The following is a 12,436-nucleotide window of genomic DNA, read 5'->3' as shown; positions in this document are numbered from 1 at the left end:
TGCCTAAAACTCTCGTGATTATATTCTCTGGGTATATAGACATTTTTGTGTTTGCTTTTATTAAATTCCACGCATCTTAAAAGTAGCAAGTAGCAACACAGATTATGTGGAATTTAGTTTTGGCAAGTTTTCAATGTCTCTACTGCCATCTACTGGGCAGTAGTGTTCATGGCAGTGCTCAGACTGAAGCTGGGCAGACACTGTACCACAGAACCGCATGGTGTAAAAGTTCAGAGCGCCTGATTTATGTTCTCACAAACATTGTATGTTCAAAAACCACACGTCGGACTTGTGTTTCCAGAAGCAAAACGTAAACAGAAACTTTTTTTTCAAACTTAATTTACAAAAACTCTCGATGGGAGACATCAAAGTTTAAAAACAAACAAACAAACAAACAAAAACCATTACAAGACAGGTCTGTGGTGTTTGCACAGGCACAAGAATATCAAACAGGTTTGATTTTCATCTGACCATGTGATTGCCGATCAGGAGGTGGTCGTGAGATGTTAAACGCAGCTCGTTACTCCATCTATACTAAACTATGCAGGACGTGCGATTAACCTGAAACTTGGTGTGATCCAAAAAATTCTCACACGAATGAAAAATCAGCTGAAAAAGGGCCAAAACTCACATTGGCACCGCATTCAGTTTAATTGCTGCAATATGCTGAAGAAGGACAGTGACGCCAAGTCGGCTAAAAAGTCTTGTTCCAGTGCTCCTCAGCGCACCCCTGCAGGTGTTCACCTGCTGCTGCTGTTGCTGTGCCAGATGTTTGGGAAAATGAGCGAGACGAGAGCCGCGTGGAGCCACACATTTGGCTCTCTCCATCTCCTCCTCTCTGCGCCACTCCATGGCACAGGGCCCAACTAAGCATGCAGTCACAAAGTTCTTCTGTGGATTAATCTAGATTTTGAGGCGTAAACTGGAGCAATGTAAATTGTTCAGCAATTGATGGTAGGATGAATATGGGTGTGTGTGTGTGGAGACAAGTCACCTCATTCACAACGTGACAGAACATAATGATGCGCTGTTACGTGCAGTGGCGCGGAACATTATTCTTGACCGTGCGTAATGGTTCCTGATAATTCTCCAGCAACACGTGCCATTAATTGTAATGCGTGGTAACAGGTTGCAGCAGTTCCTGAGGACACCTGACGCCTCTGCCCCAAATCATCGTGTGATCAGCTGCCAAGAATGTATACTTCATGGCATTCGTGACTTGTCATTATGTGTAAACGCAGCATAAAGCACTTTGAATTACCTTGTGTTGAATTGTTCTATACAGATAAACTTGCCTTAGACCTTACTTGTGTGAATCATCTTGAGGCAGCTTTGTTGTGATTTAGAGCTATAAAAATGTATATATTAAAATTGGGGAGTAAGAAAAGGATGGGGGAATCCCTAGTGATGTCACAGGGAAACTCCAACAACAAAACAGCTGCTCATGGTGATGAATCCAGTGTGGCTCCAAGACTGAAAACCTGTTTAGGAAACAAATACACTTTGTAATGCAATAATATGTTGGCAAAAGTAAACTAGGTACTTTTCTCTATCACTTTTAATTGGAGAAAAATGGGGAATTGAAAATGTTTAGTAACTGTTTATTTATATAACAATTTACTTTTAAAAAATGTATAAAGTACTTGACATAATAAAACAAAATCCTGTCTCCATAGGAACAGTTAAAATATCAAGTAAAAATAAAATGTATAGACCAGCAGATATAATTTAAAATATATCAAACTAATTATAGACAGAAGAAAATTAATAGGCTTTAGGTTAGCCCTAAAAAAATTAACGGAAGTGGACTTGTAGTATTGATCAGTATGTCTGGTATTTATATTGTGTATATGTATTTATATTTGCAAACCCTTGTTTTTTTTTTTTTCCTTCACTTTTGTTCTGTGTGCTTCTTACCCTGTGTGCTGCTATACAAAACTGGTGGAAACTCAGCTTCTCTGAGGGAGTCTTTCCAAGGAATCAGTGAAGTTCTATCTAATCTAATAGTTCTAATCTAAAAGTTCTGTCTAATCTAATAGTAGAGAAGCTTGAATCTTCGACTGGACTGGGTTGCTTGACACGAGGACGTTTCGCTTCAAATTGCAGAAGCTTCCTCAGCTAAAATTCTTGCTCTGGTAGCTGAGGAAGCTTCTGCGATTTGAAGCGAAACGTCCTTGCGTCAAGCAACCCAGTCCAGTCGAAGATTCAAGTTGAGAGCCTACACAGAAACATATCTAATCTAATCTAAATCGAAGAAATCCTGAGGGCCGTCTCTTGTCAGTCCTCATCCAACGTCTTTCCCCGAAAGTTCAGTTAGGACCTCAGCTATCGTTATGAAAAATATGAGGAACTATGTGAAGCATAATGATTTAAAAAAAAAAAAAAAAAAATACAACCCGTGGAATATGATTCAAATTATTATACTTTGAAAATAAAATGAGCATGAAAGCTTTGCTTAAAATATTGCAGTTAGACTTTAAATAATAAACCTGTATGATATCTACTTTTCTGCCTCAGTGTGTGTATATGGCAGAAATTTAAAACCTGAAAAGAAAATGAGCTTTTGCGCCACAGTCCGTGTTCAGTTTTGGTCGAGTTTTCTGACGTTCTCTTCAACATGATTGTTTTGTAATTTTTCTGATGATTGTTCGATGTCCCCTTGTGTTGTGTATGCTTCCAGGTTGTGGTGCTGGTGTGATAGCTGATGGCAAAATAAAATCCTTTGAGAGGAACATCTACTTTGGAGATTCCTGTCAAGACGTCCTGGGTGCCCTTGGTTCACCGCATAAAGTTTTCTACAAGTCCGAGGACAAGGTAAGGCTGTGCGCTCATGTCGTTCTCAGAAAGGCTGTTCCTTTTCTTATTTACATCCTTTGTTACTGTGGCATCTTTGTTTTACCACCAGAGAGGGTTAGCTAAAGTTGATTTATTTATTCAACATCAAATCACAACAAACGTGTCTCAGCATTTTATAATTTTCCAGGAAGAAATCTCAAGAAGACCAGATTTGGTGGGGAGACCCGCCTGCTTTGGCTAGGCTAATAAGGCAAAACAAAAATACAAAACATGTAATAATGGAAGGATTACAGAACATCTTCAAAATTAAGCTGTAACAGTTTAGTCCAAACTAATAATAAAAAACCCCATAAAATTCTTTATTTGGCATCTGAATTTACTTTAACCTTTAGAGATCTTAGCACTTTTAATTTGTGCTTTTGATTGGACACGAAATTGTCTCTAATTTGCTATAAAAATAAATTTAATAATTATGAACATGCAATACAATTTCACATCGAAATTTTTGCATTTTCAACACTGGTTGGGGCTAATATTGTAATTCAGTATGACAGTTGAATTGTCTGATTTTTTTATTTTTTTTTTGGTCATTTTTTCATGGTAAAGACTGTTTCAAGGTAGTGCATACATAGTAAAATACTGCTATCAGAATCTGAATAATTTTTAGTATTCATCTTCCTCCCCCACCTTCTTTAGTTGTGCTACACATTTTCGCTGCACTGTGACTCGACCTTGGAGGGAACTTAATGGAAGCTATACTTCCATAATGCAAAACTCAAAGTAAAATGCTTGTTTAGTAACACGGAAGCTGGTACTTACATTTGTGCCCTGTTTGCTGTACATTAATATATATTCCACAAACAAAGTGTCAATTTTAGAGAAATATCTTATTTTGCATTTCTGATACAATGGGAATGGATTATAAGCACATTGTTTGTCCTTTAGTATATTTTTCCTTAAATAATTGTATAATACTCGATTTCACTGGATTTGTAACATTAAAAATCATTAATTGTTATAAATTATCAATATTATTGTTTTGGCGTTTTCCTTGCCAGTTGCACTCCTATTAAATTCCAGCAGAGGGCAGTCAGCTACAATTGTTGATGAATTAAACTAACGCATTAGTGGAGTGATCATCATCTTTGCGGCACTAAACCATCAAATATTTCCATTTTGTGTGACTTGGACTGTTGTGAGAGAATGCTGAATTATTATTTATTTATTCATTACTTTTTAATTTCCACCCCCCCAGATGAAGATTCACTCTCCATCGCCTCACAAACAGGTTCCCTCAAAATGTAACGACTACTTCTTCAACTACTTCACACTCGGCGTGGTACGTACATTCTGTTACCTCATGTTTGTGTTCTAACTGAACACGTCAACAACAAATGTATCAAGGTTGGGTCTTGTGACTTGATTTTCAGGATATCCTGTTTGACTCAACCACTCACCTGGTTAAGAAGTTTGTGCTCCATACCAACTATCCTGGACATTACAACTTCAATATGTAAATATCTGCGGTCTCTCTCTCGTCAATGCATTTTGGATCAAGGTGCTTTTGAAACTGTTAACAAAATCAGAATTTTCTCTCTTATCGCAGATATCATCGATGTGATTTTAAGATTCCACTAGTTATCAAGAAAGGTGAGATGGTTTTCAACTCATGAATGTATATGATGGAAAAACTAGCGTGCCAAGGGCCCTGTGGTTTACCGGCTCGATTAAAGCCCAAGGCAAAATGGGCATTGTCTGCAACAACAACAAAATGGCCACCATTTCCAAATGAAAGAATCTACGCAAGTAATTTTGGGATGGGAACAATGTCAATGAACAATATTGTGCTCTTGTTAAACTAAAAGAAAAGTTATTGCATAGTTTTTGAGTTGATTAGGTCCAAATACCCAAATTGGCTGTTTTTTTTGGCATAAAAATGGTCGCCATTTCCAAACAAACAAATCTATGACTATAATTTTTTAATGTGAAATATGTCAATGACCCATATTACACCCTTGAGAAATTAAGAAAAAAGTTTGTCAGACAGTTTTTGAGAAAATTGCCTTTAAGTGCTCAAAATGGCTATTTGCGGCATTAAAATGGCCACCATTTCCAAACAAATGAATCAACTAATATGATTTTTAGACAGAAACGATGTCAATGATCCATATTACACCCTTGCCAAATTAGAAAAAAAGTTATCAGGCAGTTTTTACGATACTGCAATAAATGGACGATGACTACGACAGACGCCGCGCCATGACATCGGGTTAGCAGCATATCAGCCGAGAACCCAACAACTCGACTGCTACCTGAAAGGGTGCTCACAGCTTCCAGGAGCTCAAAGTGCTTGATTTTGTAGTGCTAAAAAAAAAAATTACCTCAAAATGTTCTTGGCTGACCCTTTTTAGGCAAATCTTTTTTGTAAATTTAAAAGTTTTCTATTTCATGATGCAGTGAATATTTTTCTTTGTTTTTTGTCTTTCTCTCATTTTGTGAAAATTGTTCTTTTGAGTATGCAGTACTGCTGCATTTAAAAAAAAACAACTGAGAAGTAAAGTTTCCTTGGCAGAGTTGCCAATGTTAGTCATTCTTTGATCTGTTTTAAGATGCATTTGTTTATTTATATTTTTGCCTGTATTTTTAGGAGATTCACAGACACAAGAGTGCATCTTAACAACTTACAGCAAGGTCAGTTATGGACACCATTTAAACTCTATTTTACTTTTTTCCTCATTTACTTTGCATGAACAGATATGATGTCCTATTATTTTTGTTTAAGTCACTGCTCACCTTCAGTTGGGTGCCCACAGGGGTTATTGATCGCATGAGCAGTTAAGTCATTTTGACGTGATGTTTTTGCACAGTGTTTGGTTTTGGTTGCTCTGGCTGCTCTCTAAGACATCACAAGACTTTGATCTTGAGAGCTTTCAGGATCCCTAATACATTGTTGGACAAAATAGGTTGGTTTAACGTGGGTGCTGAGTACTGCATGAAGCGGAGGCAGAGCTTCTGACGTACTGGCGTTCTGCTCTGTTTGGTTCTTTCCTGGACTGGGTTTTAGGTTGGATTTTTGTCAGTGAGGACAATTTTTACTGATGTCGACTTTTAGTGACGTCGGCACTGTGATCTTTTTCTTTGCAGAAACGGTTGATGCGATGATTTAAAAAAAATACCTGAAATTTTGTTTTATGCGCCTGTCAAATATAACATTTTTCTACCCCAGGTTGCATCCAAATGTTACAGAGCATTTTAGCAAAGTTTGGTTTGAAAATTAGTAATTGTTTTAATTGAAAAATGAACATTTACATATATAAAATCTCAGTTGCTCTCTTAAACTGTTGGTTCATGTTTTTTCTGTCAGTGGGATCAGATTCAGGAGCTACTGGGACACCCGATGGAAAAGCCTGTAGTGCTCCACAGGTAAATGTGCACGCACGCACACACTGTTGCATTTTATTCAGTGTGCACGGATAGCACTGCTTTGGATTCGTACCACAGGAATGTTGGCGCACCACTGGCCATGACTTCAGCTGCTGTTCGTCAGCTCATGAATAGTCAAATTCAAGTTCCACAAGCCAGACATTTGTTTATACAACCCCAATTCCATTGAAGTTGGGACATTGGGCCTCATGTATCAACGTTGCGTACGGCGATATTTGAGCGTATATGGGGTGTACGCCAAAACGGCTGTGCTACTTGGCAGTTATCAATGTGGTCGTTGGCGTACGCTGCGCTGAAAATATACACCAGGTGGAGAGGTGGCGTAAATTATACACTAAAATGAACCAGCGCTGGAATCCACATAAAAATGATGATCAACATGATAAACAGTGCCATTATACAAATCAATGCATATGTTATATAAATAACACTTTCCTGTTCAATACAAATCCCGCCTTTGCGGTATTGTTATGGAGCACGATCCGTGGCCACAGCGCTGACAGGAAGGAAAGCGCTGCTTGCCTTTTTCTCCAGACTTTGAGCCTGGAGCCAGAGCAGCGCTGAGCTTAACTTCATGTGGTGTGATCGTTTTAGACTATGAAATTGATAATAACAACTGTAGTTTCGTCATTCCCTTAATTCGCCCGTGCTGCAACCAGGTTTTGTCGTCTCCATTCGGTTGTCACAATAAAATAAATGCAGAAATACATTTAAAAAATAAAGAAATCTGACAGATTAGGCGTGTCTTATTAATTGAGCGAGCAAATATCCACGTCAAGAATTATTGACATGTGAAAAGAGAATACAGTGGTCCCTCGTTATAACACCGTTCACCTGTCGTGGCCTCGGAGTCTCGCGGAGTATTTAGTCCAATTTTGCATGCTTTTTTTTTTTTTTTTTTTTACAGTGTTCTGTGTTCTGCGTATCTGTTTATAAGAATCTTGTTGCCCAGAAGAGAAAAGAGCGCCAACAACTACTCATAACTGTGTTTGTCACTCGGAAACAAACACCTGCTGCAGCCAGGTGTGAGTGGGAAATACTGTCTGAGAAATACTGGTGAGTCACTATTAATAATTTCTTATGTGTCCGACCTCGTTCGTTGATCGTTAAAATTAATTTGTTAGTTCTAAATGCTGCCATAATTATTTATCGGAAAACGTTGTATTTTTATTTCTCAAACAAATGTTTGGGCCTGAAAACAGTTTGGTATTATTTTCCTACTAAGGTTTGAACTTTGAGAGTGTTTACACACGAGAGAAAAGTGAGAATTCGTGCCTGATTGAGAAAGTGTATAAACTGTGTAGTGAGGGGTTTTACAGCTTTGAAACATCTATAATAATTGTAAAAAATAACGCTGACTACGTCGCGGTTTCGCGTATTACGGGCTATTTTTTAGAACGTAACTCCAGCGATTAATGAGGGACCACTGTAACACTTTATTGATTATACTACAAAACAATTGATACGACAGCCGCTTTTGACGCTCTATTGGCACACGTCGTGATTGGTGGCGTTCTTTTTCATTGCCGTCTTTCCGGCTTCCGTGTCGTAAAATGAGGGTGTGTCTGAAGTGGAGTCTGAATATTTATGGGCGTGTTTATTATAATTACGATCGTTTCCACCCGCCGCATTTATCAAGATCACGTCAGGCGTATGCCAGAAACGGGCAGGTGCGCACTGCTTGATACATGTCACGGCGACTTTGGTGTATTTCAAGTTTACGCTGTAAATTTACGCCACAAGTGCGCAACATTGATACATGAGGCCCACTGTGTGAAATGTAAATTAAAAACAGAATACAATGATTTGCAAATCCTCTTCAACCTATAGTCAATTGAATACACCACAAAGACAAGATATTTAATGTTCAAACTGATAAACTTTATTGTTTTTGTGCAAATACAAGGTCTGTTAGAAAAGTATCGGACCTTTTTATTTTTTGCAATAACCTTATGGATTTGAATCACGTGTGATCGCATCAGCCAAGCTTGAACCTTTGTGCGCATGTGTGAGTTTTTTCACGCCTGTCGGTTGCGTCATTCGCCTGTGAGCACGCTTTGAGTGAGCACTGGTCCTCCCCCCTCGTCGGATTTTTATTGTGAGGAAAATGTCTGAACGGCTGCAGCAGCAATGCATCAAATTTTTCCAGAAACTGAGAGACAGCCAGGTGGACACCATTCGGAAATTCAGATGGCTTTCAGGGACGATTTTATGGGCATCAAACAGATTAAGGAGTGTTACAGCCGGTTTAAAGACGGTGCACAATGGTGGAGGGCGTGCCGCGCTCCGAGCGGCGATCAACAGGCTGAAACGACCAGATCATTTCCAAACTGAAGGCTGTGTTGATCTGGGACGTTGTCTGACTACCAGAGAAATGGCAGAAAAGGTGGACATAGCACTTTTCCGGCACATTCCACTGTTAAAGGAGATTTTGTCATGAAAACAGGAGCGGAGGACTTCGCCACAGAGCCGCTAATGGTGCAGAACGAAAGCACCTCCGTGTTGGTCTTATAGGACATGTGACATGCCCAGATTTTCGACAATTTCTCGGATACTCACTCAACTGAAAAGCCACCCAAAGCCGTCTGAATCTTCCGAAGGGTGGAAGAGCTGGGCATGTCACAACATGTCCCGTGAGACTTCCAACATGGAGGTGCTTTTTGTTCTGCGCCATTACGCGGCTCCGTCCTGACGCGCGAATTCCGCTGCACGTCTTTCATTACAAAATCTCCTGTAACAGTGGAATGTGCCGAAACAGTGCTATGTCCACCTCTCTTGCAATTTCTCTGGTAGCCAGACGATGTCCTGGATCAACACAGCCTTCACTTTGGAAATGATCTGGTCGTTGCAGCCTGTCGATGGACGCTCGAAGCGCGGCGTGCCCTCAGCTGCTGCAGGCCGTCTTTAATCCGGTTGTAATGCTCCTTAATCTGTGTGATGCCCATAAGATCTTCACCGAAAGCCATCTGAATTTTCCGAATGGTTTCCACCTGGCTGTCTCTCACAGTTTCTGAAAAAATTTTGATGCAGCAAAGCGGCAGTCGCTCAGCCATTTTCCTGACAATCAAAATCCGCCGAGGGGGCTGGACCACTCCTCCCACAAAGTGTGCTCACAGGCGAATGACGCAACCGACAGGCGTGAAAAAACTCACGCATGCACACGAAGGTTCAAGCTCAGCTGATGCAATCACACGTGATTCAAATCCATATAGTTTTGCAAAAAATAAAAAGGTCGGATACTTTTCTAACAGACCTCGTATTTGCTCATTTTGAAATGGATGCCTGCAACATGTTTCCAAAAAGCTGCGACAGGAACAACAAAAGACTGGGAAAGTTGATGAATGCTCAAAGAACACCTGTTTGGAACATTCCACAGGTGAACAGGTTAATTGGAAACAGGTGAGTGTCATGATTGTGTATAAAAGGAGCATCCTCAAAAGGCTCAGCTGTTCACATGCAAAGATGGGTCGAGGATCAACACTTTGTGAACAACTACATAAAAAAATAGTCCAACAGTTTAAAAACAATGTTTCTCAATGTTTCAATGTCAGTTTATTTTTGCAAGGAATTTAGGGATTCTATCATCTGTAGTCCATAATATAATCAGAAGATTCAGAGAATCTGGAGAACTTTCTACACGTAAGCAGCAAGGCCGAAAACCAACATTGAATGCTCGTGACCTTCGATCCCTCAGGCGGCACTGCATTAAAAACCAACATCATTGTATAAAGGATCTTACCACGTGGGCTCAGGAACACTTCAGAAAACCATTGTCAGTTAACACAGTTTGTTGCTACATCTACAAGTGCAAGTTAAAACTCTACCATGCAAAGCAAAAGCCATACATCAGCAACATCCAGAAACACCGCCGCCTTCTCTGGGTCCGAGCTCATTTGAAATGGACAGACGCAAAGTGGAAAAGTGTGCTGTGGTCTGATGAGTCCACATTTCAAATTGTTTTTGGAAATTATGGACGTCGTGTCCTCCAGACAAAAGAGGAAAAAGACCATCCAGATTGTTACCAGCGCAAAGTTCAAAAGCCAGCATCTGTGATGGTATGGGGGTGTGTTAGTGCCCATGGCATGGGCAACTTACACATCTGTGATGGCACCATCAATGTTGAAAGGTACATCCAGGTTTTGGAGCAACATATGCTGCCATCCAAGCAACGTCTTTTTCAGGGACCTCACTGCTTATTTCAGCAAGACAATGCCAAGCCACATTCTGCACGTGTTACAACAGCGTGGCCTCGTCGTAAAAGAGTGCAGGTACTAGACTGGCCTGCCTGCAATCCAGACCTGTCGCCCATTGAACATGTGCGGCGCATTATGAAGCGCAAAATACGACAACAGTGGAACAACTGAAGTCGTACATCAGGGAAAGAATTCCATTAGTGTCCTCAGTTCCCAAATGCTTATTGAGTGTTGTTAGAAGGAAAGGTGACGTAACACATTGGTAAACATACCACTGTCCCAGCTTGAAATGTGTTGCAGGCATCCATTTCAAAATGAGCAAATATTTGCACAAAACCAATAAAGTTTGTTATTTTGAACATTAAATATCTTGTCTTTGTGGTGTATTCAATTGAATATAGGTTGAAGAGGATTTGTAAATCATTTGGGGTTGTATGTACATTCTTCAAATTTGAGTTCTTTCTAACCTCACTTTATTATTATTTTTTTTTTAATTGGCAGGTCTTCTTCAGCCAATAACACAAATCCATTTGGTTCGACCTTCTGCTTTGGACTGCAGAGGATGATCTTTGAGGTCTGTAACTTTTGAGAAGAGTTTGTATCACGTGACAAAATTTAAAATCGTGTAAATGATCTGTCTTTGTTTATTCTTTGGTAGCTTTTCAACCTTGTGAAAATCAAGGAGTTTCTGCTTGTTTATTTGTTTTTACAAGGTTAAATTAGATTATATTAGACAGAACTTTATTAATCCCTTGGTATCAAAAGTGATAATTATAATATATGCACTCAACAAAAATATAAACGCAACACTTTTGGTTTTGCTCCCATTTTGTATGAGATGAACTCAACGATCTAAAACTTTTTCCACATACACAATATCACCATTTCCCTCAAATACTGTGCACAAACCAGTCTAAATCTGTGATAGTGAGCACTTCTCCTTTGCTGAGATAATCCATCCCACCTCACAGGTGTGCCATATCAAGATGCTGATTAGACACCATGATTAGTGCACAGGTGTGCCTTAGACTGCCCACAATAAAAGGCCACTCTGAAAGGTGCAGTTTTGTTTTATTGGGGGGGATACCAGTCAGTATCTGGTGTGACCACCATTTGCCTCATGCAGTGCAACACATCTCCTTCGCATCATCCGTGAAGAGAACACCTCTCCAACGTGCCAAACGGCAGCAAATGTGAGCATTTGCCCACTCAAATCGGTTACGATGACGAACTGCAGTCGGGTCGAGACCCCGATGAGGACGACGAGCATGCAGATGAGCTTCCCTGAGACAGTTTCTGACAGTTTGTGCAGAAATTCTTTGGTTATGCAAACCGATTGTTTCAGCAGCTGTGCGAGTGGCTGGTCTCAGGCGATCTTGGAGGTGAACATGCTGGATGTGGAGGTCCTGGGCTGGTGTGGTTACACGTGGTCTGCGGTTGTGAGGCTGGTTGGATGTACTGCCAAATTCTCTGAAACGCCTTTGGAGACGGCTTATGGTAGAGAAATGAACATTCAATACACGAGCAACAGTTCTGGTTGACATTCCTGCTGTCAGCATGCCAATTGCACGCTCCTTCAAAGCTTGCGACATCTGTGGCATTGTGCTGTGTGATAAAACTGCACCTTTCAGAGTGGCCTTTTATTGTGGGCAGTCTAAGGCACACCTGTGCACTAATCATGGTGTCTAATCAGCATCTTGATATGGCACACCTGTGAGGTGGGATGGATTATCTCAGCAAAGGAGAAGTGCTCACTATCACAGATTTAGACTGGTTTGTGCACAGTATTTGAGGGAAATGGTGATATTGTGTATGTGGAAAAAGTTTTAGATCGTTGAGTTCATCTCATACAAAATGGGAGCAAAACCAAAAGTGTTGCGTTTATATTTTTGTTGAGTGTATATGTATGTATATGTGTATATGTATGTATATGTGTATATGTATGTATGTGTGTATATGTGTATATGTATGTATGTGTGTATATGTGTATATGTATGTATGTG

The 12,436-nt window shown here is 40.0% G+C and overlaps 1 protein-coding gene across 1 annotated transcript in view; it reads left to right on the top strand.

Moving 5' to 3' along the window:
• Positions 1–12,436, top strand: part of c8h16orf70 (chromosome 8 C16orf70 homolog) — a 33,334-nt gene that overhangs the window by 14,820 nt on the left and 6,078 nt on the right. Inside the window, exons 9-15 of the mRNA XM_034177088.1 lie at positions 2,681–2,814; positions 4,052–4,135; positions 4,227–4,309; positions 4,403–4,446; positions 5,444–5,487; positions 6,161–6,219; positions 10,935–11,007. Of these exons, the coding sequence (XP_034032979.1) occupies positions 2,681–2,814; positions 4,052–4,135; positions 4,227–4,309; positions 4,403–4,446; positions 5,444–5,487; positions 6,161–6,219; positions 10,935–11,007 (521 nt within the window). The remainder of the gene's footprint in view (positions 1–2,680; positions 2,815–4,051; positions 4,136–4,226; positions 4,310–4,402; positions 4,447–5,443; positions 5,488–6,160; positions 6,220–10,934; positions 11,008–12,436) is intronic.

This window comes from Thalassophryne amazonica, chromosome 8 (genome assembly GCF_902500255.1).
Source record: "Thalassophryne amazonica chromosome 8, fThaAma1.1, whole genome shotgun sequence".
Classification (NCBI taxonomy): Eukaryota; Metazoa; Chordata; class Actinopteri; order Batrachoidiformes; family Batrachoididae; genus Thalassophryne; species Thalassophryne amazonica.
This window is presented reverse-complemented; position numbering and strand designations above follow the sequence as displayed.